General features: G+C 36.5%; 1 protein-coding gene across 8 annotated transcripts in view; it reads left to right on the top strand.

Moving 5' to 3' along the window:
• PCDH15 (protocadherin related 15) overlaps nt 1–25,855 on the top strand; it is a 752,236-nt gene that overhangs the window by 662,960 nt on the left and 63,421 nt on the right. For all 8 annotated transcript variants that reach the window (XM_077755213.1, XM_077755212.1, XM_077755209.1 and 5 more), the window contains 2 exons: nt 14,511–14,726; nt 20,760–20,848. In XM_077755213.1, the coding sequence (XP_077611339.1) occupies nt 14,511–14,726; nt 20,760–20,848 (305 nt within the window). The remainder of the gene's footprint in view (nt 1–14,510; nt 14,727–20,759; nt 20,849–25,855) is intronic.

Raw genomic sequence — 25,855 nt, forward strand, 5'->3', positions numbered from 1 at the left:
ACACTCAACACAAGCATGGCTACCATCTGTCACCACACAGCACTGTTACAGTATCATTGACTGGATTCCCTGTTCTGTGCCTTTTCTTTCCATGACTGATTCATTCCATCACTAGAAGGCTCTACCTCCTCTATCTTTCATCCATCTTGCCCTTCCCCACAGTCACCTCCCCTCTGGCAGCCCCCGTTTGCTCTCTGTATTTATAGGTCTGATTCTGTTTTTTGTTTGTTTATTCATTTGTTTTGTTTTTTAGATTCCACAGTCAGTGAAGTCCTGTGGTATTTGCCTTTTTCAGTTTGACTTCACCTAGCATAACACCCTCTAGGTCCATCCATATTGTTGCAAATGCCAAATCCCATCCTTTTTGATGGCTGTGTAATAATCCATGGTGTGTTTCACCATGTCTTTCTTACCCATTTGTCTGTCAACATCCAGACAGCCAACAGACACATGAAAGGATGCTCACATCACTCACCTATAGGGAAATGCACATCAAAACCACAATGAGACACCACCTCACACCTGTCAGAAAGGCTAAAATCAAAAACACGAGAAACAACAGGTGTCAGTGAGGATGTGGAGAAAAAGGAACCCATGAAGCCACAGGGAAAACAGTATGGAGGTTCTTCAAATATTAAAAATAGAGCTACCCTGTGATCCAGTAATTCCACAACTGGGTATTTACACAAAGAAAACATAAGCCCTAAATCAAAAACATATAAGCACCCTTTTGTTTATTGAAGCATTGTTTACAATAGCTAAGGTATAGGAGCAACCTAGTAACTATCTTTTGAGCCTTGACAATACTGATACAGCAATTTATAGATTTCACGCATCCCTTAAAAATATGCCAGTTTTTAAAAAGAGGAATATTTGTTTATTACAATTTTTAAAAAATCCTACTCTATTATGGGTTTTTTTGAAATAGAAATATACTTTTTCTTTAAAATCTAAAAAAAATTTTATATAACTGACTAATGACTAAAAATAAGAGGTTATAAAGCCATACATATTATATGATCCTGGTTACAGGAAGTATATGTATATATAGTAAATATAAAAGGGCATATATAAAGATATTAATAATGGCTATACATGGATATAATAGAGTTTATAATATTCCTTTATTAATAGCATTTTCTGATATTTTTGTAACAAACAAGAAGTAATCAAGTACTTTATTAGGCACATAATAAAAGACAATTGGTCATTTAAGTGGTTACCACTTTTCATCTGTACAAACAACACAGAGCAAGAATAATTACATGAAGAGGAACCTGGGTGGCTCTGTTGATTGAGCTTTCAACCCAGCTCAGGTAATGATCTCACAGTTTATGGGTTTGAGGCCCAGGTCCATGTCAAGCTCTGTGCTGACAGCTCAGAGCCTGGAGCCTGCTTCAGATTCTGTGTCTCCCTCTCTCTCTCTGTCCTTTCCCCTGCTTGTGCTCTGTCTGTTTCTGTCAAAAAGAAATAAACATTAAGAAAATTTAAACAATGAATGAATACTTTGATTTAGGAAGTCAAAAAGAAATAAAGAAACTGATTTAGGAATGTTTGGTCTATGTGTCTGTTTTTGTGCCAATACCATACTGTCTTGATGACGACAGCTTTGTAGTNAAAAGGAAAACAGTGAAAAACAAAATAATTTAAATAATTTTGCTAAAGTTTACAATCTCATCCATGTTTCTCAAAAACTAAAAATATTTCTAAAAATTAGCAATTGGGAATACTAATAGTTTGCATATTATCTCAAGGTGTAATGGTGATGTTGTCCAAGCTGCTCTGTAGCATATTGTTGGCAGGCCAATTCCTTTTAGAATTTCAACCAACAAAAAATAATAGTAACAGGAATTTTAATGTTATAGCTGTTTCTTCTTATCAAACTTGTTAGATGTTGGACATAAAACACATTGTTATAAAATTGAAAGAATAGATGTATGTGCATACATGTTTACATATACATACATCATATATACCTATACGATGTGTGTATATATACATGGAGAGAGAGAGAGACATATGTGGAGAGAGAGAGAGCGCGGGAGAGGGAGAGAGAGAGACAGCAGGAGAGGGAGAGAGAGAGAGAGATGGAGGTTTCTGAAACACCACAAATTTAAATGAAGGACTTTGCAAATAGCAATTTTTGTTGTAGTTTAATGTGTTGTTTACATTAAAATGTTGCAATGTATACATATGCAAGGAGGCCGATTTTATCATTCCATGTGTAAATAGCACCATTCCAATCCATCAATATGGGTTTCTGTATAATTAGTGTCACTTTAATGGTCCTAAAGGCTTTTCTGCTGCTAATCATTAGTTTCATCCTAGTACTTTATATTCAGTGTATTTTTGAAGGTTCTCCACTTATTTTCTAAAGTAAAAGGTTTATAAATTGAATTCCATTTTCCTTTGACATACTCATTAAAGAGCAATGATAAAGGTTTTGCTTTTTGTAGTAAAGCTTTTTGTTTGTGCTTGTTGATTCCGTCTTAAATGGGCAAACGTCAGAGAGAACGCACAGAAGCCTCCACATTCGGATTTAATTTGCAAGTGCCTTGCTATCAGGTTCCCCTGATTCTCTCTTCAACTTAATAATTGAAGGATAAATAGGCTTCTTATACATTATTCATTTTCTAAACCCTCTTGCAGTAATGAAAATGCCATTCTTTATCTTGCAACATTAATTCTGCTTTAAAATTGTAAAAACATAAATGAGGATGTTTAAATGAAAGGATACTGAAATCTTTTTATGACCAGGGTGGTCCAAATTTTTGAACACATGAAGGATAAACTGTCTTAAATAATTTAATGTTGGGAACAAAAGTAAGCTTTAAAAAAGTTTGTATTCAAAAAAAAAAAATAAAAAAATAAAAAAGTTTGTATTCAAGAGGATGGAAAAAAGCATGTTATATATCCTCATTTAAATTTTAATTTTTTGTTTCTGAAGGAGCTTTACTGATCAATCTGGAAACTAAGGGACAAAAGTATAAAAGAATAAGAAAATTAAGAAATAAATATTATGTGTGATGAAGACACAAATACTATATAACATGCATGGTAAAAATATATAAAATATAGTAGTAGGAACATCCTGGTGGAAACAGCACTGCCGCTCAGGGAGTCAAGGCAGCCTTGAGAAAATTAGCCATTATGCTGAGGCTTAGCTTCATTGTTCAATATTATAACATATATATTATAATACATATATTCAGTGTGTGCGTGCGAGCACACATACATACCATAATATAGTCCAAGAGGGAGCATCATTTGGCCTAGCGGGCAAGAGATATATTTTTAATTTTTTTAATGTTTATTTATTTTTGAGAGAGAGAGAGAGAGAGTGTGCGCTTATAAGCAGGGGAAGGACAGAGAGAGAGGGAGACAGAGTCTGAAGCAGGCTCCAGGCTCTGAGCTGTCAGCACAGAGCCTGATGCGGGGCTGGAACCCATGAACTGTGAGATCATGACCTCAGCCAAAGTCGAGTGCTCACCAGGCTGACCCACCCACATGCCCCTATAAGAGACATTTAAAATTAGAAGAAACTGAGTAAGCAAAGGGTCAGAATCATAAAAGAACATAGATTGTTCAGAGGGAAAAGCTAGGTAGTATGGTTTGGGGGAAATCTAAGTAGAGGTACATGTAGGGCAAGGAGTTGGAGTGGTGCCCTGGGATCAGACTGAGACTATTTTGTGTAGGTGTCATAATGTCCCTCATCTGGCAGATGGGGCTCCCAGCCATCCCTGTGGCTGGGCTGAAAAATGAGTCATGAGAGCCTCTTTGGGCAGTATTGCTTCATAGATAGTGTGCAAACTGAGGAATATTGCAGATCTCCAATGCAGAATGCTTGCTGATGGACAGGAAGTGGGGAGGCCAAGGACCAGATGATGGCTGCCAAGATCTCTGACTCAGTTCATGAGTGGGTGGGGTGCCCTTGCCAGACAGGCAGACGACAGTGGGAGGGATCAGCACACAGCCAGAAGATGGACAGGAGCCCAGGAGCTGAAAAGATGGCATTTTATTTGCCTTGGCTTGATCTATTGTAATGTAACTGAGAAAGAACACAGGGTGAGAAATGAAGAGTATGTCATTTACTTTGCTTTGAATGAGGAAGGATTGGTATTCATAGCTACAGAATTATTGCAACAATACAAACTTCTTAAACATTCCAATAATAAGTGACCTTTCACCAAAAACCCTTAACATTCTCTGATTCAGAATCAACATCAAAAGATCGTTTTCCTCTCTCAGATAGAGGGCTCGAATTGTACACGTATCTTCCGTTGTTCCTTGTGTTGAATGGAGCACAGTTTAATTCTTTCCCACCTGGATGAAAAGGTAGAACAAATATATCAGAGTCCATTTCATAGCCTCATTAGGGAATACATGATCAGTCATGATAGTAGCAATGATGAAGAAATGAACACAGCAATTATTTTTGAAGTGATATTTACTTTCTGAAGATTTTACAAGGAAAAGAAAATAAAACTTTAAAAAAATTCCTATGATCACATAAATGCAAGTCTTTCCTATGTTTAAATCTCATGCCTCCTGTAATAAAACATATTTCAGAGTATAACTTTAAAAATGATAAAAGGCAAAAAAAAAATTTCTGTTCTTCCGTCTCTTTAATTTTTCTTTTCTTTTCTTTTTTTTTTTTTAAGAGGCAAATCGATTTTTTTTTTGTTTCAGTTCTTTATTGGGTATACAATTGAAAAAGGCAACATGGAGATTTTCAGCTATTAGTGAAAGAAAGACTCAAGAATTATTTGTGGAAGAGACACTTAAGACACAATCGAAAAGAAAAAAGAAAGCAAACAATAAAATCCTCAAAGTATAACACAATAATTAGTTGCTTTACCTTGAGTAAGTCATCCTCCCAAAGACTCTACATCTCAGTGATATAGACTGTTAATTTTTCAAATAGGAACTATCGCATGATATTGGGCACCACTTTTTAAGAGTAAGCTTTGACAAATCTAGCTATAATAAAATAGCAGTAAAACTCCTGAAAAGGTCATTGTCATTCAAATTGTGTTGCTTGTGTCTACATTCCATTATTAAATTGTTGTTTCTACAGTAAGTCTTATTTTACTCATTAGAATATCTCTGAATTATATTACACTTTTACTTATCTATACAAATAGCAAGTCGACATATTGGAATTAGGAAGTATTGTACTGTAGTCACTTTTTTGACATCCAAACAAACAAACCAACAAACAACAACAACAAAAAGAAACAAAACCAGACATTACACTTTCTTATTTAAAATGTTTATGTCCTCTTTTTCTGCCTTTTTCCCTTGTAAGTCTTGAATAGCCTTATAAATAGACCAGTCCACCTGACATTTTCCTTCTTTCCTCAGTCATATTTTATCATATGTTGGACATATGTATTGTCTTTAAGAGATTAAAATGAAGATTTCTTTGTAGTTCCAGAAAATATGAGAGCCAAGGTAAAGTAGTTTACCTCCTTCTTTTTGCCCCTTGCAAACACAGCTTGACACAATGACATTAGTATGTGGAAATGTGGAATTTGAGTGTTTTTACCCTGACATTCTAAAATACTTTCACTCTATTTCAGGGAAAGTGAACCTTCAGTGCTGTTAAATGTTAAAATGGGGTCTAATTGAAAAGCTGAATTTAAAAGTTAGCATTATTGGACTTTAATGGGCTTTGGAAGTTCTTAGGATATCACTAATTATTCCACTAATATTTCCACATTCATAGTATTCATTTACGCAACAGAGGGGAACAGTTATTTAGGCTGCTAGAAAATTAATGGGCTCACCTACACCCCTGTACGATAGAGGCGATTATTTGGTGATTTTCTCTTAATGTTGGGCACCTGTGTGCATTAAAATTTCCAGATGAAGTCTTAGAAATTCATAATTGGTTTCCTGTGTCTTAGCTTTCATTTAGAAATATAATTACAACAGGTATAATTATAATATTCATTTCTGATTTTCATTCTTTTAAAACAACTCTAGACATAACTTCCCTGATTTTGCTTGCTAACAGAAACTCCCCAAAGTCTGTGAATTGAATCGTCCAAGGTTACCTCTTCCAGATAATAAAGACTGCCCAGAGCCCAGTCTACATTTTTTATTATAAAGAAGCTGATGGAATAATTCAAGTGGCATCGATTCTGCAGCAGATTTGATTCTGTTACAATTTTCATGATGAGCCAGCTTTAATTTTTAGGTGTTAGTTTAACCAAGCTTGTTAGGTGTCTCATTACTACTATCTAAAAATGATGTAATCAACTTGTAATTTTTTTTTCACTTATTTTTTCCCCTTTCTTAGAATATCATTAGGAATTTCCCCCATTTTTTAGGACACAATGCAGGTTATATTGATAATAGTTTATTTATAAAATACTATTTAGCTCTTTTGTTTTATCCATGCTTAAGTTCTGTGATGACATCTCAGGCAAATAGTGAAACTCATTCTCAGCCACACTGAATGCATCGGGATTAACCTCTAATATTGTTACATGTACCTTTTATTTATGTACCTTTAAAGATTTTTTAAGTTTATTTATGTAGAGACAGATAGGGAGTGTGAGTTGGGGAGAGGAAGACTGAGAGGGAGAGAGATAATTCCCAGCAGGCTCTGCGCCATCAGCGCAGACCTAGGGCTCAGTCTTAAAATTGTGAGATCATGACCTGAGCTGAAACCAAGAGTCAAACACTCAACCAACAGAGGCATGCCGATGTCCTTTGTTAACATCTTTAAATATCAGTTCTTTCTCCACCCCTCCCCCCACCAAAAGCCAGAAAGGTAAATTTCTATATGAAATTAAATAGGTTCTATATTTAAAATATCAATGAATTTTGACTTATGTTTCTAATCACTTTCCTTCTTTTAGGGATGCTATATTATACATTAGAGTATATTCTATCCAGTGTGATTAACCTGGTCTGTTAAGTAGAAGATTGAATTATGTTCATTCTAATTGCAAATATGATAGATTTTTACCCGCTACTACTTTTTTTTTTTTTTTGATTTCCCCTGTCCTGTCTTGTTTTGTTTTCTGTATTTGTTTTCCTCTCATTTTTATGTATTCTTTTGGATAGATATTTTTTCATTTCCGCATGTATCCTAAGTGCATTTGAGACATTATATACTCTGTCTTATTTAATAAGTATTACCTTAGAAATTTTAACATACACATACCTAAAAATACAAATGTACCCTCTACCCTGAATATTATTTAGAATCTTCAGACATTTATAGTAAGTCCTTCCCATTGAAATCTATGTAATTGTTTTCGGATATCTTAGTCTATATTTTTAGCCACACACAGTAATACAATTATTACATTGTAGAGTCCATGCTTAAGTAGAGTTGTTTAAATATTTAATACTTTCTTTGCTTTTTCACGTCTTCCTATATCTTAGATTTTCCACTGGAGTCATTTCATTTAAGGAGCACAATGTAGAACTTTCCATGGTTACCTTTTCATGCCACTCTGAGATTGTCTGAAAAAGTGTTTATTTCATTCATGTTTTTGAAAGACATTTTCATTAAGTCTAGAATTCTACGTGTGTGCAGCCATTTACTCCGGGCACTTTGAAGATACTTCCCTCCTTCCGCTCAGTGTTGTCATCAAGAAGTCAGCCGCCACTCTACTCCCGCTGAGACCCGCGTGGCTCCGCTTTCTGTTGGCGGCGGGGAGCACATGTTCTGCTGTGTGTACACGATGTTGTAGGGCACTTTGTGCTTGTCCTGTTGCGCTTCATTGGACTTCTTAAATATGTTGATAGCTGTTTTTTAATCAGTTGTGGAAAATAATGATCTAGTCTCTCTGCTTGAACTTTTGATTAGATGTCTGCTAAACTTTATCACTAAATGCTAGGGCTCAAATTTGCTTTCAGGTTTATGTGTGTTTTTGCTCTGTAAGGCATTCTGGGTCACTTCTTCTTTCCTGTCATTCAGTTCACTAATTCTCTCATCATCTACACCTATGCTAACAGCTTCATCTCTGAGTTTTTCATTTCAATTACTGTTTCTTCTTTTCTATAAGAAACTTATTTATATGCAACTACTCTCATTTTTCCCTTATTTTTAAGATGCCTATTTACTGAAACATACTGATCATAGTTGCTTTGTACTCTGTGCCTTCTAATTCCCTTTATGGGTATGATTTTGCTTTTTTTTTTTCAACAAAACTTTTTTTGTGGTATTTTGTTGCTTCTTCGTTTTGAGGATGATTTTACTCTAACTTTTTATCTTTCTTGTAACTTCTGTGTTAGGATTATTTGAGGCATAAATTGGGGGTGTTGTTTTGAAAAAGCACTTCTGTGAGGAGGCTAAGCCATTATCAGTGACATATCACTTTTCTCAAATTCTCAGTTGTATTTTTTTCTGTTTATTCAAGTAGAGTCTAGGACTACTGGATTTACAAATTCTGAATATTATGATTTCTCCTTGAATTGAGGAAACTGATAGCATGTGAATGAAGGCTATAGACTCCAGTGAGGGCTTGTGTTGATTGGATTGATTCTCAGGAAAGTTTTTTCCTGCCTGCAATCAACATCAAAGTTTAAGCCTGGAGATTTTCTTAGCAGGTTTGGGACAGTGATGGCTAGAAACAAGAGATGAATTTCTCACTTGCCATAAAGTGAGAATTTAGCATTCTGGGAAAGGTAGTGTTAGTCTCACTGGCATGAGTAAGCTTAAGGTACTGTTTCCTGTTCCTGAGCCAATCACAGCCTCATCAATGTGAAGCTCACCTAGATGAGCAAAATGCCCTCTAAGTGGAACTACTATCAGCACTAAGATTTTTGTATTCTTGCCTTCACTTAATTTGTGGCCTGCATATCTATTATTTTCTTTCTGTGTCTCTGACATGTATAGAAAGACTTCTTGTCACCTTTTATCTAGCACTTGCTGTTGTGTTCATTGAGGCTCAGTCCTAGTACTTAGTGTGACATATTAAGCATCGTGGTTTCAATATAGGTTTTAGACTGAGGCCTCCCCAACTGTTCTATCAACTGTCATTGGGATTGTAGGAAAGCAACTTATCTCTCTGTGTCTTCATTCCTTTATCTATAAAATAATAACAATAAAAGTTACCGAATGGGAGGGGCACTTGGGTGGCTCAGTTAAGCATCAACCTTTTGATTTTGGCTCAGGTAATGACCTCATGATTTGTAGGATCAAGTCCCACAACAGGCTCTGCGCAAACAGCATGGAGCCTGCTTAGGATTCTCTCTCTCAGTCTCTGTCTGCCCCTCCCTCACTCATGCTTGCATGCAGTATGCTGTCTCTCTCAAAATAAATTTTTAAAAAGGAAAGAACAAAGTACATGCATCTTGAAAACATTGATTGTTTTAAGGAAGTTACAATCTCATGATAACATGTCTGGAGTAAAAAGCTTAAAGAAATTTTGTGCTTAAACTTGCATATTCATTGGTAAATATGAAATGAAGAATTAAAATTTTTGAATATTATGGTAAGATATTAAATTATAATAGTTATACTTACTTGGAGATATATATTTTTTATCCTGAAATAATATTTGTTGATTAATATTTTTTTCATTTTATGAATAAGGAAAACAAACTCTGAGTGATTATTTTTTCAAAATCACATGCAACTTTTGAGTCCATTTCTCTCTAAAACACAATATAAAAACAAACAAACCCAAAAGTAAATTTAAAATTATTAAATATAGGAAGCAAATAGTTACAGTAAACTCTGCTGAAACTCTCACTTTTCACATCTGAAACCAGATTTAATATTGTGTTCTGAATTTTTTATCAGGATTTTTTGTGTAACTTATTATGTAAATATACCACGTCTTTTCATTGATACCATGCAGGAGCATTTGATTGTTAATTATGTGTGACTCCAGTGTACCTACCCAACATTGAACAGGTACATCTTATAGACAGGTTTCAGTCCTCAAAGATGTGTTTGTTGAAAATTAACTACACTCAAAATTGAAAAAAAACTTTAAATTGCTTCTAAGCATGATACTTATTGGAATTTTTATCATTCACTGTCTAACTGGGTAGTATCCAACTATATGTAGAGAGGAGGGAGATTTGAAAGAATGTTAATGATCCTGAGAAACCATCATCAATGCCTGTTTTCTGAAAGATTTTTTCTTTTTTTCTTTTTTTTCTTTTATAGTTTATTGTCAAGTTGGTTTCTATATAACACCCAGTGTTCATCCCAACAAGTGCCCTCCTTCATGGGCATCACCTCTTTTCCCCTCTCCCCCACCCCTATCAGCCCTCAGTTTGTTCTTAGTATTTAAGAGTTTATTTCTAGTGTGTTTCCTTCCCTCTCCTTTTTTTTCCCTCTCCCCCTCTCCCTTCCCCATGGTCCTCTTTTAAGTTTCTCCTGCTCCACATAAGAGTGAACACATATGGTATCTGTCCTTCTCTGCCTGACTTATTTCTTTTTTTTTTAATTTTTTTTAAATATTTTGTTTATTTCTAGGAGAGAGAGAGAGACAGTGTGAGCAGGGGAGGGTCAGAGAGAGAGGGAGTCACAGACTGAAACAGGCTCCAGGCTCTGAGCTGGCAGTCAGCACAGAGCCCGACGCGGGGCTCGAACCCACGAACGCGAGATCATGACCTAAGCGAAAGTCGGACGCTTAACCGACTAAGCCACCCAGGCGCCCCCTGCCTGACTTATTTCACTTAGCATAACACCCTCGAGTTCCACCCACGTTGCTACAAATGGCCAGATTTCATTCTTTCTGAAATGCGATATTTTTGATTCTAAAAAGGATGAAGACTATGCAAAGAAATAGAAACGCAAAGTGAAGTCATTACTGACAACATTAATATGATAGTAGTTTATACTTTTGGAAAAATATCTGGTAAACATTTTTTAAAATCCTTGTATCTCACTTTTTTGACAATTTGTTCCAAATATACCATGAAAAAATCATAAAAGAAATTAGATATTTCTAAGTAGTAATTGCTAATTTCATACCCAAACTTTTGCATCAAACGGTTACTTGCTTCAGGAACAGTACTGACCCCAGAAGGGCCAAGGCACTGAGAGGGAAGGTTCTTGGCTTTGTGAAAGAATTCAAGAGCAAGCCGTTTAGAGAGCAGGACAAAGATCTATTAGGTATAGAAATAAGAAAGGAGATGCTCCACAAAGTATCGATCTCCCTTCCCAGACGGGGAAGAGGAACCCCCCTTTAACTCTAATGAAGGGTTTTATAAACTTTCTAAAATTAGCTAACCATATCAGGAAGGGGTAACTCTTTAACTTGGGGTTTATTACTTACATTGGGCTATTCGTTTTTGCATTGTCTTAGGGTTGTGGAATTAACCCAGGGAGCAGTGTTAAGAATGCCCAGCCTTGTGGCTTTTATTGCCAGATAGCATGGGGTCTAGTAGTCTTCCACGAGTTGGGTCTTGTGACTCTTTTTGCGACCTGCTGATGTTTAAGTTCAGGGTCAGCCTAAAGCCAAAATGGCTTTACATTGGTCAACTTGTCTCCCAAGCCTCCCGTCCCTCCTGCCGCGGTGTGTTTGAAAAAGCACCTTAACCTGTTAAGATAAAATATGTCTTCTTTGTGATTACCTTAATTTAATGAAGTAGGAACACTGGAAAGTGAAATTACTTGTTTACTGAAATTGTAAGTTAATCAGTAAGAACCACGCAAAGAAACTTCATGTGCCAAGCAATCACAATGCTTTTATTGTAACCACCTTTCCTTTCCTAACTATGATTGTGCTGTGCTACAGGGCTTATTTTAAATTACAAAGGTTTGTTTGCCTGAGAAAGACAAGTAGCATAAAATTTCACTCATCTGTGGAATCATAAAAAATACAAATAAGTAAACAAACATAAAGCAGAATCAGATCTATGAATACAGAGAACAAACTGATGGTGGATGGTGGAGGGGTGCAGGGGATGAGCAAAAGGGGTGAAGGGGAGGAGGAGGTACAGGCTTCCAGTTTTGGAATGGATAAGTTACAGGGATGAAAGTCACAGCATAAGGAATGTCATCGATGATATTGCAAGAGACCTATATGGTGACAGATGGTAGCTCCACTGGGGGTGAGCACAGTGTAACATACCGAGATGTTGAATCACCTGAAACTAATGTAACTTTGTGTGTCAACTTCAAATTACAAAAATTTTTTAAAAATTAAAAAAAAAGGACAGGACTAGATGTTAGCTCTAAGTACTTGGGAGCAGGGCATAATGTGGTGAATTGGACTTAGTTTCTAGAGTCGGAATGACTGGAATTCAAATCCTGAGCCACAGAAAGAGCTAAGTGGATTAGATAGATAACCACCAGAGTTTCACATGTTTCACAGGTAAATAGGGAATAATAATATCTAGCTCATGGTATTGTAGTACAGATGAAATAAAATTATTTAAAATGCTATAAAAATTTAAAAACAGAAGGCTTTAGAATTTCACCACACAAAACTGAGTAAAAGATTTCAGACAGAAAAGAGAACATAATGTGTAATCCTATCAACCTAACATTTTAAAAGAGGCACAACTAATGAATGCTGTTAGAAATGGGGACAGTGGTTTCCCTGGGGAGTAGGTATGGTTTGAGGACATGGAGAACATTCTGGGATGCTGGTAATGTTTTCTTTCCTGAAGCATTTGCTACTCACACAGATGTGTATAGTTTGCAGAATTTCATTGGGCTGTGTACTTATGATTTGTACATTTCAGTGCATTTTTAATACCTCACTGTCATTTGCAGTAACAGTAAAACATTTATTTCAGTGGAAACACTGATGCTAATTACAAGTTAAAGGATAATACTCAACCAAATCTTTGACCAATTTGGCATTGCTCCCAAGTTAGCACATCGTATGCAAAAGAAATCTCTTTAATTACTTGATTCAAACTCCGATTTTAATTTTAGTTGGGAATGGACTCTTTATTTTTTTTATGCTCTCCTTTATTAAATGAATAAAACCTCTGAGTTCAAAGCTTAAAAAGAAACACTTTTATAACTATTTTTTCTTTATTCTTCTTCCCCTTTTAGTGATAATGTGATCTAATGTTGAAATCTAATTACTGTCCTTCTAATGCCTAAACTCAGCTTAGCCATTATATGAAACATAGGCCATCCATGGGGATGAGCTCAGTTCATCTGACTTCTTAGAAAATTCAAGAAATATTTTATCCTGAAGTAAAATAGGTCTTTGTTTGTTTACTTTCCGTTACCTTGTTTAACAGAAAGGTAGTTATCCTGAAATGTTTTCAATGGTTGAACACATATATAGAGAACTTGAAGGTGGAGAGTCAAGCCCATGGTAACCCTTAACATACATTCACTATTATTGTCATTATTTATATCCCAACTTTATCACCTACTATGTAGCCTTTGGCCCTATAAATTTAATTATAATTAAAATTTCGACTTCTGAGTCACATGAGCCTGATTTCAAGTGTTCAGTGGTCATCTGTGGCCAGTGTCTGCTGTGTTGGACAGAACACATTTAGGGCATTTCCATTATCATAGAAAGTTTTACTAGACAGCATTAATTTATATAATTGGAATAATACATTTCTCAGAGTTTTTATTTTACAAAATGATGCTTTGTAGAATCCTTAGCATTGTGATGACAGATCAGAAATGCTTGGTACGTGACATTTAATAATATCTTTAGTAAAAGTAAGAAAAACTAGATAATGAAAATAATAAGAATAAGAATAATATAAAACTTATATATCTAGTATTATGAATCAGGTGTATGTAACCTTGTATAAATTCAATAAGACTCTCCTATCCATTATTCCTCATCCCAGTATTTCACTATGAAATAATTCTCAAATTCGAGTTCTGAAACATCTGAGGTAGGAGCCATAAAGCCAGACTAATATATTATCCTCAAACTTTCACTTAAAAAAAATCCAAAGAACTATTTACCTTTTTAAAATTCTAAATATTAAGAAACCTTAACATGTAGATCATTAGTACCTACAACTAGGAACAAATCTGATTAATCAGGATATAGAATCATTAAAAAGGAGCAATTAGTATTCTAACCTTCTCTAATTATGACATGGCACTTACTAATTAGGATCTTTATATATCTCTGCACTTACTGGTTTTCAACTTTTATTCTTCTTATCATCTGAGAGATTTTAGTGCATTATTTTATTTTTTCCCCTTTAGGAAATGTGTGAGCTGAAAGGCACTACCACATGCTATGCCTATTACACAAGACAATGGCTAGGTAAACAATCAATCCCATCCTTAAACCAATTTGGATCCCAGCCCAGAGTGGAATGCATCAGACATGCCAATCAAAACACTTGATTCACCTGCTGGACTCAGTTAGTGTCTGTGTCCTTGAAATTCACAATTGGGTAGTCATTATCATTCATCCCTGTGGACACAAACCCTGATAATCTACACAATGATATCCAGAACAATAGACAGTTAGGAGGGTTGTCTTGTGTTATTATCACAAAAGAACATCAGTCTTAGAAATAAGCCCTTTAATACAGGTTTTTTTTTTCCTGCTTATTTATACCCTGTGTTTTTTCCCTCCCAGGCTACTGACAAAGATACTGGCAATTATAGTGCCATGGCGTACCGACTGATCATTCCGCCAATTAAAGAGGGAAAGGAAGGATTTGTGGTAGAAACGTATACAGGGCTCATCAAAACCGCTATGCTCTTCCACAACATGAGAAGGTCCTACTTCAAATTCCAAGTCATTGCGACTGACAACTATGGGCAGGGACTAAGTGGCAAAGCAGATGTGCTGGTAAGTAGATGAAAGCTGAGATTAGCGGACCTGTGTGCAATTACCCCATGGTCAGTGCTTTCAACCCATAGAATTATTTTTTTTTAAGTTTTATTTATTTATTTTGAGAGAGAAAGAGAGAAAACAAGCAGAGGAGGAGCAGAGAGAGAGGGAGAGACAGAATCCCAAGCAGGCTCTGCACTGTCGGCACAGAGCCCCACATTGCGCTCGAACCATGAGATCATAACCTGAGCCTAAGAGTCAGATGCTTAATCAAATGAGACACCCAGGCGCCCGAACTCAAGAACTTTTAAGTTTAATCCATATAGGTTTTCTATAACCTAGATGGGATTGATTTTCATCCAGGTTGTTAATAGCTATAACTTAGGATATAAAAGTATAGCTTTAAGGCTGTGCTTTTTTTTTTCACATTTGTTTTTATATATGATATGTTTTTATATATGACTGTGACAGCAATTCTACAAGCATTGGATTGGTATTTGATCTGCACATCTCATTTTTCATGTAGAGTTGGCTGATGCTCCATAAAAATTTTAAATGGTTTACAGAGTTGTGCTGGAGAAATTAAAATGTATGAAATTTGTATTACTGTTTAAATTCCTTTTAGACCTTTTGTAATTAAGAAAACAAAAGGAAATGTTTTGAAGCAAATTCCTGTTCCATTAGATGTAATTTCCTTATTTGACCCAAATCCCCAATGATGGCCTTGATGATCCTTGACTAAGTTATATTTGGCTCCGTCAAGAACATTGTTTTCCTCTACTTTTTCTTAGTCTGGACATAATCTCAGTGGTAGGGCACTCCCAAGGGCAGTTTGACATATACGATGTGTCATGTGTAGTATGTACATAAGCAATGCAAAGATTATGGGTTTCTTAACTCTATAAACTGTTGTGCGGAAATAAAAAACTATGCCTTTAAAACTACCATATATGTGTATATGTGTGTGTGTGCGCTATATATATATAAAGAGGGAGAAAAAGGCATTGATGTCAAGAGAACACCATGAGCCTGAACTAAGAAGGAAGACAAATGGTGACAGGCTGAGGCCCTGAAAGCTATTACTCAGCCTGGAGCAGCGAACAAGGGCAAGTGCCTGAGAGCCTAGAGCCGGGGCTGTGCGTGGCAGTAGGTGGCTCATGTGACAGCTGTCAGTCATGTTAACAAACCTGGAACTTTTTCTTAAAATTAGTGGGAAAGCATTGGAAAATTTTTAGCAGGAGTGAGTGAAGGTAAGAGTTTTAATTTTGAAGACACCTTCCTGCTTACTGGGAATCTGTTCTTCCCCGAGGACACACCTCACACTGAGGGCTTCCGAAGTAGTGGCTTCTGTCCAGTTCTTTTGTGTTTCTGTTTGCCACACACTCACATCACATGCTGACCAAGGGGGACCCTCGAGTATGACATGGTCACTTCTAGACCTTTCCTCTTCCTGTGATCCAGCCTTGGTGCTTCCTGTCTGAGCCTGTCACTCACTGCCTCCTTCACATTGTTGCTGTGATCTCCCAAACCTTGGGTCCCCCCCACAACACACTCCGTGAGTTCAGTTTCTGGTTACTGTTACCATTTTCAGCAATTCCGTTGTCCCGATTTTTGGCAGTTTCATACACAGAGATGATTCCCGCAGTATCCTGAATTCACAACCCCCTGAATGCCTTTCCTCCAGTGCCTTTAACTCCCTATTGCATCCACTAGAAACCTGCTATTTCTGCCATTACCGGTGAATGCATTCCCTCTGTAACCTCCATGTCAAACCTCCCAATCTTTGGAAGTAATACCGAACGTGCATAAAATTAAAGCATTAGAAGGCTACTCCTGCACCCCCCACCACCAACCCTACTGACCTACCAGAATGTATCCCCATATATTCTCTGCCTTCTTCCCTGCTCACTTAGAGGAGTTCTCTATGCTCCTGTCATTACTTCTGCCTGTACAACAAGTCCAGTCCCCATCCACCAGCTCTGGGACATCGTTTCAGCTGCTCTCTTGTTTCTTTTATCCATGAGCAATATCAATCTCCCCTTTATTTGATTATTCCCATAATCATGACGGGTTCCATCTTCAAGCCATACATTAAAAACCCTTTTGACCTACATCTCCTTCCAACTACCACTTCATGTCTATGTTCCTCTTTCCAGAAAAACTCACTGGTGAAGGGGGCTCTGGTTTTTCACCATAGAATCTCTCTCTTGAACCCTCTCTAATTATGATTCTACTCCAACCCCTTATCCAGAACTTCTATGTTACTAAATTCACTGGTAATGTCAGTCTTCATCATATTTGAACCATCAGCAATACTCCACGGGTTATTACCTTTTCGAGGATTTCGGGCCATGTTCTCCTGTGGTCATCTCTTACCTCACTGCTTGTCCCTTCTCAGTCTCCTCTCCAGTTCATTTTCCTCTCCTGGCCTTTTAATATTGATGTTTCTTCAGGGTCAGACATTAATTCTCTTTTCTATCTGTTCTCACGGACTCAGTAAATTCATTCAGTAAACAAAACTTTAAAATGTCATCTGTATACTAAAGAACAGTCCATTTGTGTCTTGTCCCCAAAGCTCATTTTTGAACAGCAAATTCATAGATCTGTGTGGACACTGGAAAGTCAGATGAAGATGCCTATTTAAGCTGATCTGAACTCCTCTTCCTCATCATATCGCTTCCCTCTGCCGTCCCTCCCAGTCCCCTCAGGTCCTCAGGTTTACTCAGTGGCCAGATCATCTGTGTGTTCCTTAGGCTAAAGAGCTCTTGATTCCTTTCTCTCCTAAGCCACATATTGAATCCCTCAGTAAATACTGTGGTATTATTTATATATGTGTCATATATATAACACATTAATTTATATTATTGTATTAATAATTAATATTTATGTTCATATGTATATTATTTATGTGTGTCATATATATATATATATATAAAACATTCACACACACCTACACATATAATCTGCACATTTTTCAACCCTTCTCCTGTTACAGCTTGGTTGAAACCACCCTCATATTTCACCTGTATCATTTCACAAACTCAGTAACTTGCCCCTGTGCTTCTGCTCTTGCCCTAGTCAAGTCTGGTATTAATATAGCAGCCAAAGTGATCCCTTATAAGGTAATTCAGGTGTTACCATTTCTCTACTCAAAACCTTTTTTTATTGTCCCAGGTCTTCCAGAGAAATTCTAAGTCATTACAGAAGACTATGAGGCCCTGGGTAATCTGGCCTTCATTGACCTCATTTTCTATCTCCATTTCAGACATTCAGACCCAGTAATACTGGACAACTTGCTGTTCCCCAAACAGCCAGACATGCCCTCAATTCTGAGATTTTGCAGTGCATCTATCTATAAAGTTCTTTTCCCCAAGGTGTTCAGAACTAGCTCCCTCATCTCCTCCAAATATTGGCAAGGATGTATTTCACAATGAAGCCTCCTCCGGCCATCCAGTTCCAAACTGCAGCCTCGAATGTCACCTGGTACCTCTTCATTGTCTTCTCTTTACAAGGGACTTATACTCATGTTCATATTTCCACATAAAAACTCCATGAGGGTAGTTCTTTTGTTGTTGTTTTTAATTAATTATTTCATTCCCTGATGTATCTGAAGTGCCCAGAATAATTCTTGACATACAGAGGGTACTCAGTGCCCTTTCAGTGGATGAATCACCTCACTTTCACTACGTAAATGGGCAGTATTCAAAGTGTGATCCATGGAATGTCGAGGATCCCCCACATAATTTCAGGGTTTGGTGGAGTCAGAAATATTTTTCATGAGAATTCCAGGACATTGTTGGACTTTTCACTCTATTGTATTTGCACCACTATATTCATACATGAACAGGAAGAAAAAAGCATGAAAAGTGCCCTTACTCTTACTCAGCAAAACTGATTAATTTTAAGAAACTTCCACTCTTGACTAAATACCTTTCCATTATGTTGTGTACTGAGATGGAATGTATGCTTAGATCACTTGTGCTGTTTAAGGAAGCAGAAGGGCAATCTGAAGGAGAAGCACTATGTAAGCTGAATTGGCTATGCTTTGGTTTTGTTTTTGTTTAAGGAATAGCTTTTCCTTTGAAAAAATAACTCGAGATAAAAAATGGTTATTCAAACTTGAATATTTGATAGACATCAAAATTGAATGAAGAGAGGCTGTCAGTTCAAGGAAGTCAATGGACAGTATTTGTGGCTCCTGATAGCATCAAAGCTTCCAAGTGCAAAGTAGAATACTGGAAAGCTTGGGGGTGCCTGGGTGGCTCAGTCAGTTAAGCGTCTGACTTCAGCTCAGGTCATGATCTCGCATGATCTTTGTGGGATCAAGCGCCATGTCATGCTCTGTGCTCACAGTGCAGAGCCTGCTTGGGATTCTTTCTCCCTCTCTCTGCCCCTCCCCTGCTCGTGTGCATTCTCTCTCTCAAAAAATAAATAGACAAACTTAAAAATAAGATAAATAAAACTAAAATCAATAAAAAAATAAAAAGAATTTTGGAAAGTTATAGTCAGTCACCACTGTCAGCCAGACAGCTTCCCATTACTCAAAGACCATGCGAATGTGGCCATATTAAAGAATGTGACTTTTTCTTGATATTGTATTATGTAATGTGTCAATATTCAAAGAATTGGTGTTACTCAATGAACCACTAATATCCAAATGACCATTTGGATCCATTGACAGTGGAAGACAGATAAATGTGTTTTGACATAACTAAACCCGATTTTCAATTTCACACTCAGACTAGCACTTCACTTCTGGTGTTGTATCAAAGACTCTACAAAGCTATCTAAAAATGATGATAAAGATGCCTCTGCCTTTTCAAGAAAAATGAGATGGCACCAGAGGCAGTCAGGGGACACAGTGACGAGTCTAAGCAAGAGAAGGCGAGTATCTCTAGAGCTTCGCTACCCAGTGTGCTGGTCCTGTGCCTTCTGTGCAGACTGAGCACCTGAAATGTGGCCATGTGACCTTGAGATGGACTGTAAGTATACAGTGCACACCGGGTTTCGAAGACTTCATAGAAAAAACGTAAAATGTCTCGACAAGTTGTTTTGTGTGGATTATGTGCCGAAATGAAAGTCTATTAATATATTGGGATCAGTGTATTATTAAATGGCTTTCACAATTTTTTATCTTTCTATTATGGGTAGCAGAAACTTTTAAATTACATATCTGCATGGATGTGTGGCTTATGTTAATTTTTTTATTGGCCAGTGCTATCTAAACTATATGGGAATAAATTGATAAAAGAAGGAAGTTAAGAAGCTCATTAGGAAGAATTAACTCAGAAATCGTATGTGCATTTTCAACCCTGTTTTAGAAAGTTGTGCTTCACAAATGTACCTTTTTCTTCTTTTGACTCTTTCTTGTAATTTTAATCTGTTACAGAGGTTGATCCCAACAATGATAGAAATATGTATTTAAAAAAATTCTTTATAAGCAGAATTTTATAAGCAGAATTGCTTATAAATTGACCTGTTCACTTCTAGAAATATTTGCCTAAACACTGTACTGGGAAAGTAACATAAATAAAATCTAGGAATCTTAAACATTTAAATAAATACCTTTGTTGTACATGGTACACAAAGCCAATATTCAGGGATGTAGCAAACCCAGAATTGGCTGAAGCAGACATGAGGACTGTATAGTGATCCCATAGAATGAGTTATTCTAACTACTCATGTCTCAGCTGCTTAGTCACACTGGATAAATGCTCTCCCGAGATTTATAAAAGCTGTGTTTTCCATTATACTGAGTGTTCTTAAGTAACCCAATTAGAAACATAAACATATCTTCTCTCGTGCTTTAGGCAGTAACCAACAAACAAAAAAATCACAAGCCGACAACAGTAGAAGTCACTTAGGGTTCTGTAACTTGTAAGTAAACGATAGTTTATCCACCTGCCCCAACGTCTAATGATGATTGTCTAACTAAAGATACTTATTCCTAAATGAAAAATGGGAAACCACTGGGTCTATGCACAGTAGGAAAGAAATGGGTTATAGAAATGCTCATTAGTTCTCAATGGACTCTGGTTCTCCTTCCTGCAGGTCTCTGTGGTCAATCAGCTGGACATGCAGGTCATCGTTTCCAATGTGCCCCCGACCCTGGTGGAGAAAAAGATAGAAGATCTTACAGAGTAATGGATTTTTGCTTATTTATATATTTATACTCGTATAGCGATAATTTTATTGGATTAGCTCATTTTAATCATTACGGTGTTCAGATTAAACGTATAAAACACCATCTTAATAATTCAGCATACCCTTTTCCTGAAATCAAGAGCTTCACTTAAAATACATGGAGAATCTGATAGTACCTTTAAAGAGGTATGGAAATTAGATGTGAGATGATGCATATTATGCAGGATGCTTTGACCGATACATCAACATAACCTCAAAACGCTGTATAGAAGAAAGAAATCTTAACACTCATTATTAGAGTATAGATTTTGATTTTTTGTAGCCCCAAATGATTCAGAAAACTGATTAAGTCAGCAGTCCAGTGAGCCCAGGGAATGTTATTTCTCAAAGTGATGGATCTAGATGGCTAAAGCTTAGTCTTTCAAAAACCAAGAAGACTAATTTTAAACAATCCTAGAAAATATGCCACATTGTACATTTTTAACAGTGTACACCGAACATGTCATTGTTGAATCAGACAAAGTTGGGTCTATTTATGAAGCTACGGTTCTCTCACATTCTGAATGCTATCAAAGATGACTAAACATCTTTGTTAGTTCACTCTGAGCCACCCAGCCCTAGTCGGCCATCATTTCATAATTTTTAGATTGACACTTACTTTTTAATTCTGTGTCTTCCCTTGAGTTCAGGTTGACAGGTATCAGTTTTTCACTACCTCTCTCTAGCAAAGTATCTTTCACTTACAAGTTTCCAGAAGAAGCTTCAGATATCAGATGGCTAAACTTTTAGTTACCATGCATCAATTACAATAAGAAAAGTTTAATGAATGCATGAGTATTTCTTCTGTGAGAAAAGCATGTGCTCTATAACAGTTATTTCTTACTACACAAACTTAACCTTTGAGCACCGTGTATAAAGTCCTACAGAGAAGGGGATTCTCAATATTTATGCTTGGAATATCAGTCAGACACTGATCTGGGTTAACGGTGCAGAAGTGTTTTATGTACCCTCAATGTTTTGTCAAAATAATAGCTGATTTACACCTGAAAAAAAAATTGACTCACGCCTGTCTCTTAGCTGCTTTAATGTTATCTATGAAGCAGACTTCCTCCGATTGTACCATCAAAATATGGTACAGGCATCTTCAACCTCTAACCCTTCATTCTGATTTATTTTTCTTCCAAGCATTATCTACCGCTTTCACTATATGTCCATTTCCCCTGGAAGTATAAGCTCCATGAGGATAGGAGGCTATCCTACGTTTTCACTGCTGTCATTCCAGTTACACAGGAGGGGCCTTGTGTATTTATTGAATGAAAATTTTATACAAGCTAAATCCTTATTCCTCTTCCTTATATTCGAGACAGAATTTATGAAAATTGAAAAAATGGCAATGTAGAAGTATAATTTCATAGCAGTTTATATGATTTTTTTCCCTTTTAAGTGGAAGGGAAGATCAGAATGAGAAAGAACAGTCACTTTTCTAGTCTTAAAAGAAACATATCCCTGTGAAAGGAGCATAGACTTCATGTGACACATTCATTTTGAAACATGATCAAGATGATTTGATCTTTCCCAGACAACCTCGCCATTTCTTACCTTTGGCTCACAAAAGCTAATGAGTCTTATATCATGCAGTTCTTGTTAAGAACTAAATAATATAAGCAATGCAGGGCACTGAGCATTGTGAATATTCAGTGAATAACAGATATTCTAAAAATGAGGGTAGTGACCCTGTCCAGAGGGTAAGGATAGAGATGTCACTTTTTCAAGAGGATAGATTCATGTAGAGCTCATATTATGGGATCAGACTGACCAGTTTGAATCTTAGTATAACTGTGTGCCCTTCGGGCAAGAGATTTAGCACTTAGGGCCACACTTCCTCATCTAGAAAATTGAAACGAGGTTGTCAATCCTGTGTTGCATTTGATAAAATTAAATATACATTTGTGCAGTGTAGCATCATTTGTCAGCAATTATGTGAGTGAATCCTTTGGGGCTACAAAATCAAGATCTGTGCTCTAAGAATGAATATTGGGATTTCTTTCTTCTATGCAGTGTTTGATGGTTATGCTGGTTTTTAAAAATCTGTGTTATTTTAGAGATCGTAATCATGAAAATGTCTATTTTAAAAGATAGACTTTATGTTTGGCTAGAGCAGTTTTACATCCGCAGCGAAACTAGGCAGGAGATACAGAGCGGAGTCCCACATTGCCCATCCCCCCACAGCTTCCCCCACTATCAGCATCTTGTCCCAGAAGTGGCACATTTGTGGCAACCAGCAAACCAACAAGGACACATTGTAAATGTCCTAAACTCATAGTTCACATGAGGTTTCCTATTGCTGGTGTGCTTTCTGTGTGTTTGAACTAATGTCTAATGGCATCTCTCTATCACTTTATAGGATACAGAATAGATTCACTGCTCTGAATGTCCTGTGTCTCTACCTTTTCCTCCCTCCTTTCCTCTCTTCCTTGGCAGCCACCACTCTTTTCACTGTCTCTGTAGTTTTGCCTTGTCCAGAATGTCTTTGGGTTGGAATCACACAGTTTATAGTGTTTCTGATTCCTTTTTGAAAGCTGCCAGGAGTAGTGATAAGGACCGCCAGATCTGATTCAGCCTGATGAAGCACCACACACACTGCTTTGCATCCAGGGGAGGAATACAAATACACAGTAACTGAGGTAGACAACAGAATGGCAGATTGTTCAGTAAAACTAAGAATTTTTTGTTCCAGTGACCAGACTAACCAGCATGTCTATTTCCTATAGATGTTCTTAGATGGCAAGTCACATTATCATCAAAAATATTTTCTTTTTGTCTTTCTTTTTTACTGTTTATTTATTTTTGAGAAAGAGAGAGGGCACAAGCCGGGGAGGGGCAGAGAGAGAGGGAGACACAGAATCCAAAGTAGGCTTCAGGCTCTGAGCTGTGAGCACAGAGCCTGAAGTGAGCTCGAACTCATGGAGTGCAAGATCATAACCTGAGTTGAAGTTAGACCCTTAACCAGCTGAGCCACCCAGGAGCCCCCATCAAAAACATTTTCCATATTCCCCATATCCTTATCCTATAAGAGGGAAACTTGAATTCCATATGATCATCACATTTTTTTTTCCTTCCTGTAGACAGACCCATAAATGAAGCCAGATCATAGTTTTCTTGGTAAGCATGAAATCAGTACAAACGGTGAGGGTTGATAAAAGAAAAATGTGATGACCTAATACATTCATTTCATGATGGGGAAGATTTTGCAAAGGGGGTCAGTATCCTTTGATGGAACATGATGCCTAGAAAATAGAACATTCCTTGTAAATGAGTGTTGCTATAGTTACGATAATGATTATACCTGACTCCCCTGGCATAAATGGCTCTACTGAAACTTTTCTTTTTCTTTTCTTTTCTTTTTTTTTTTTACTACTTTTGTTATTTGAGGCTTAGAGAATTTATGAGAGACTAACACCCCTTTGTAATGAAGCACATTTATTTTAAATTGTATTAACTTATTCAGCAAATTCCAGTGAGAATCAGTGCCTGCAGGTGGCCTTTCACGTCTATGTTCAGAAGTACTTTAGGTTAAATTTAGGATTTATCTCTTTGTGGGCTCTTACTTACAAATTCTTGAGGTTAAGGCATAGAGACAGAGCTGTGAGGATAAGGATGGGGAAACCGGACTATAAGCAGCGAAGGACTAGCAATAATGTTTGAAAGGGAAGCTGGGAAACGTTTGTATTCTGTGTCCCCTTTCTACTCCCACTTCATCCCAAAGCCCAAGTGAATAGAAGAAGGTTGGGATTCTAAAATTTAAATCTTTAAGAATCTGCAGAAATGGCATTTTTTGAAAAGTATGCAATAAAGAGCTTTCAGAAGTACTGAGTTACAGCATGAATTGGAATTGAGAATTAAGGTCACAGAGTTGCTGAAACACTTCTGTTACTTTCTAAGTACAATATGAAAATTCAGCGACCGTAGACTTTATTGAAATAGTTATTGATTTGGCGTAGGAGAGCCCATCTCCATGAAATATTGATACCGCATCTGAAATGTGTCTGTGTCACTAATTTATGGCTCCTTGAGTTAAGATTACAAAACATACTTTAGAAATCTAGCTGAGATACATATTTCTAGCATGAGAATTATGAAATCTCTTGGGAAGAGAATCTGAAACAGTAAACAGGAAATGCTCACACTTATATATTCTTAAATCAGTGTAATAAACACTGGTGTTGAGGGGAAAGGTCAAATGGAAAGGCAGATCAATAAACACATTAGCTTTGATCATTTTTACCCTCTCCTTGCTGTAGAGCTGGGGGTGGGGTTCAGACACTATCAAGGGACAGATATTAGTATTATAAATATTAATGTACTAGACTAATACATTTTAAAGAGATTTTATAATGTTTTTTTATAATGTTTTTATAATGTTTATATAATGTTTATACTGTTATTTTAATTTTATTTTTACTACATTATTTCTTTCCATTATAATTTTTAACAATTGAACAATTGAAATATTTAACAATAATTTCAAACTTAAAAACAATAATTTTAAATCAATGATTTTAATAATAATACCTCTGTAAGTANATACTGTTATTTAAATTTTATTTTTACTACATTATTTCTTTCCATTATAATTTTTAACTGTTAACAATAATTTCAAACTTAAAAACAATAATTTTAAATCAATGATTTTAATAATAATACCTCTGTAAGTAAAATTCTGTTCCCCATAACAGATAGTAGCCTGAATTTAGCCTGTATGCTTTAACTTGAAAATTCCTAATTTGAAGCATTATACTCACTGGATAGGAAAAAAAAAAGGGGGATTATTTATTCTATTCAGAATCCTATAAGAAAACACTTCAGAAAATGCTCATGTAAAATTCCTAAGTGGTATATNAGCAATAGGAAATTATGGAAGAAAGGTCCTATCTCACATAGGATGATGGAGGAGAGCCTGTGATAGCCTGACATCTGAGCAGAAAGGAGTTAAGAGAGACAGC

The sequence above is a fragment of the Crocuta crocuta genome, unplaced genomic scaffold (assembly GCF_008692635.1).
Source record: "Crocuta crocuta isolate KB4526 unplaced genomic scaffold, BGI_CrCroc_1.0 scaffold2, whole genome shotgun sequence".
Classification (NCBI taxonomy): domain Eukaryota; kingdom Metazoa; phylum Chordata; class Mammalia; order Carnivora; family Hyaenidae; genus Crocuta; species Crocuta crocuta.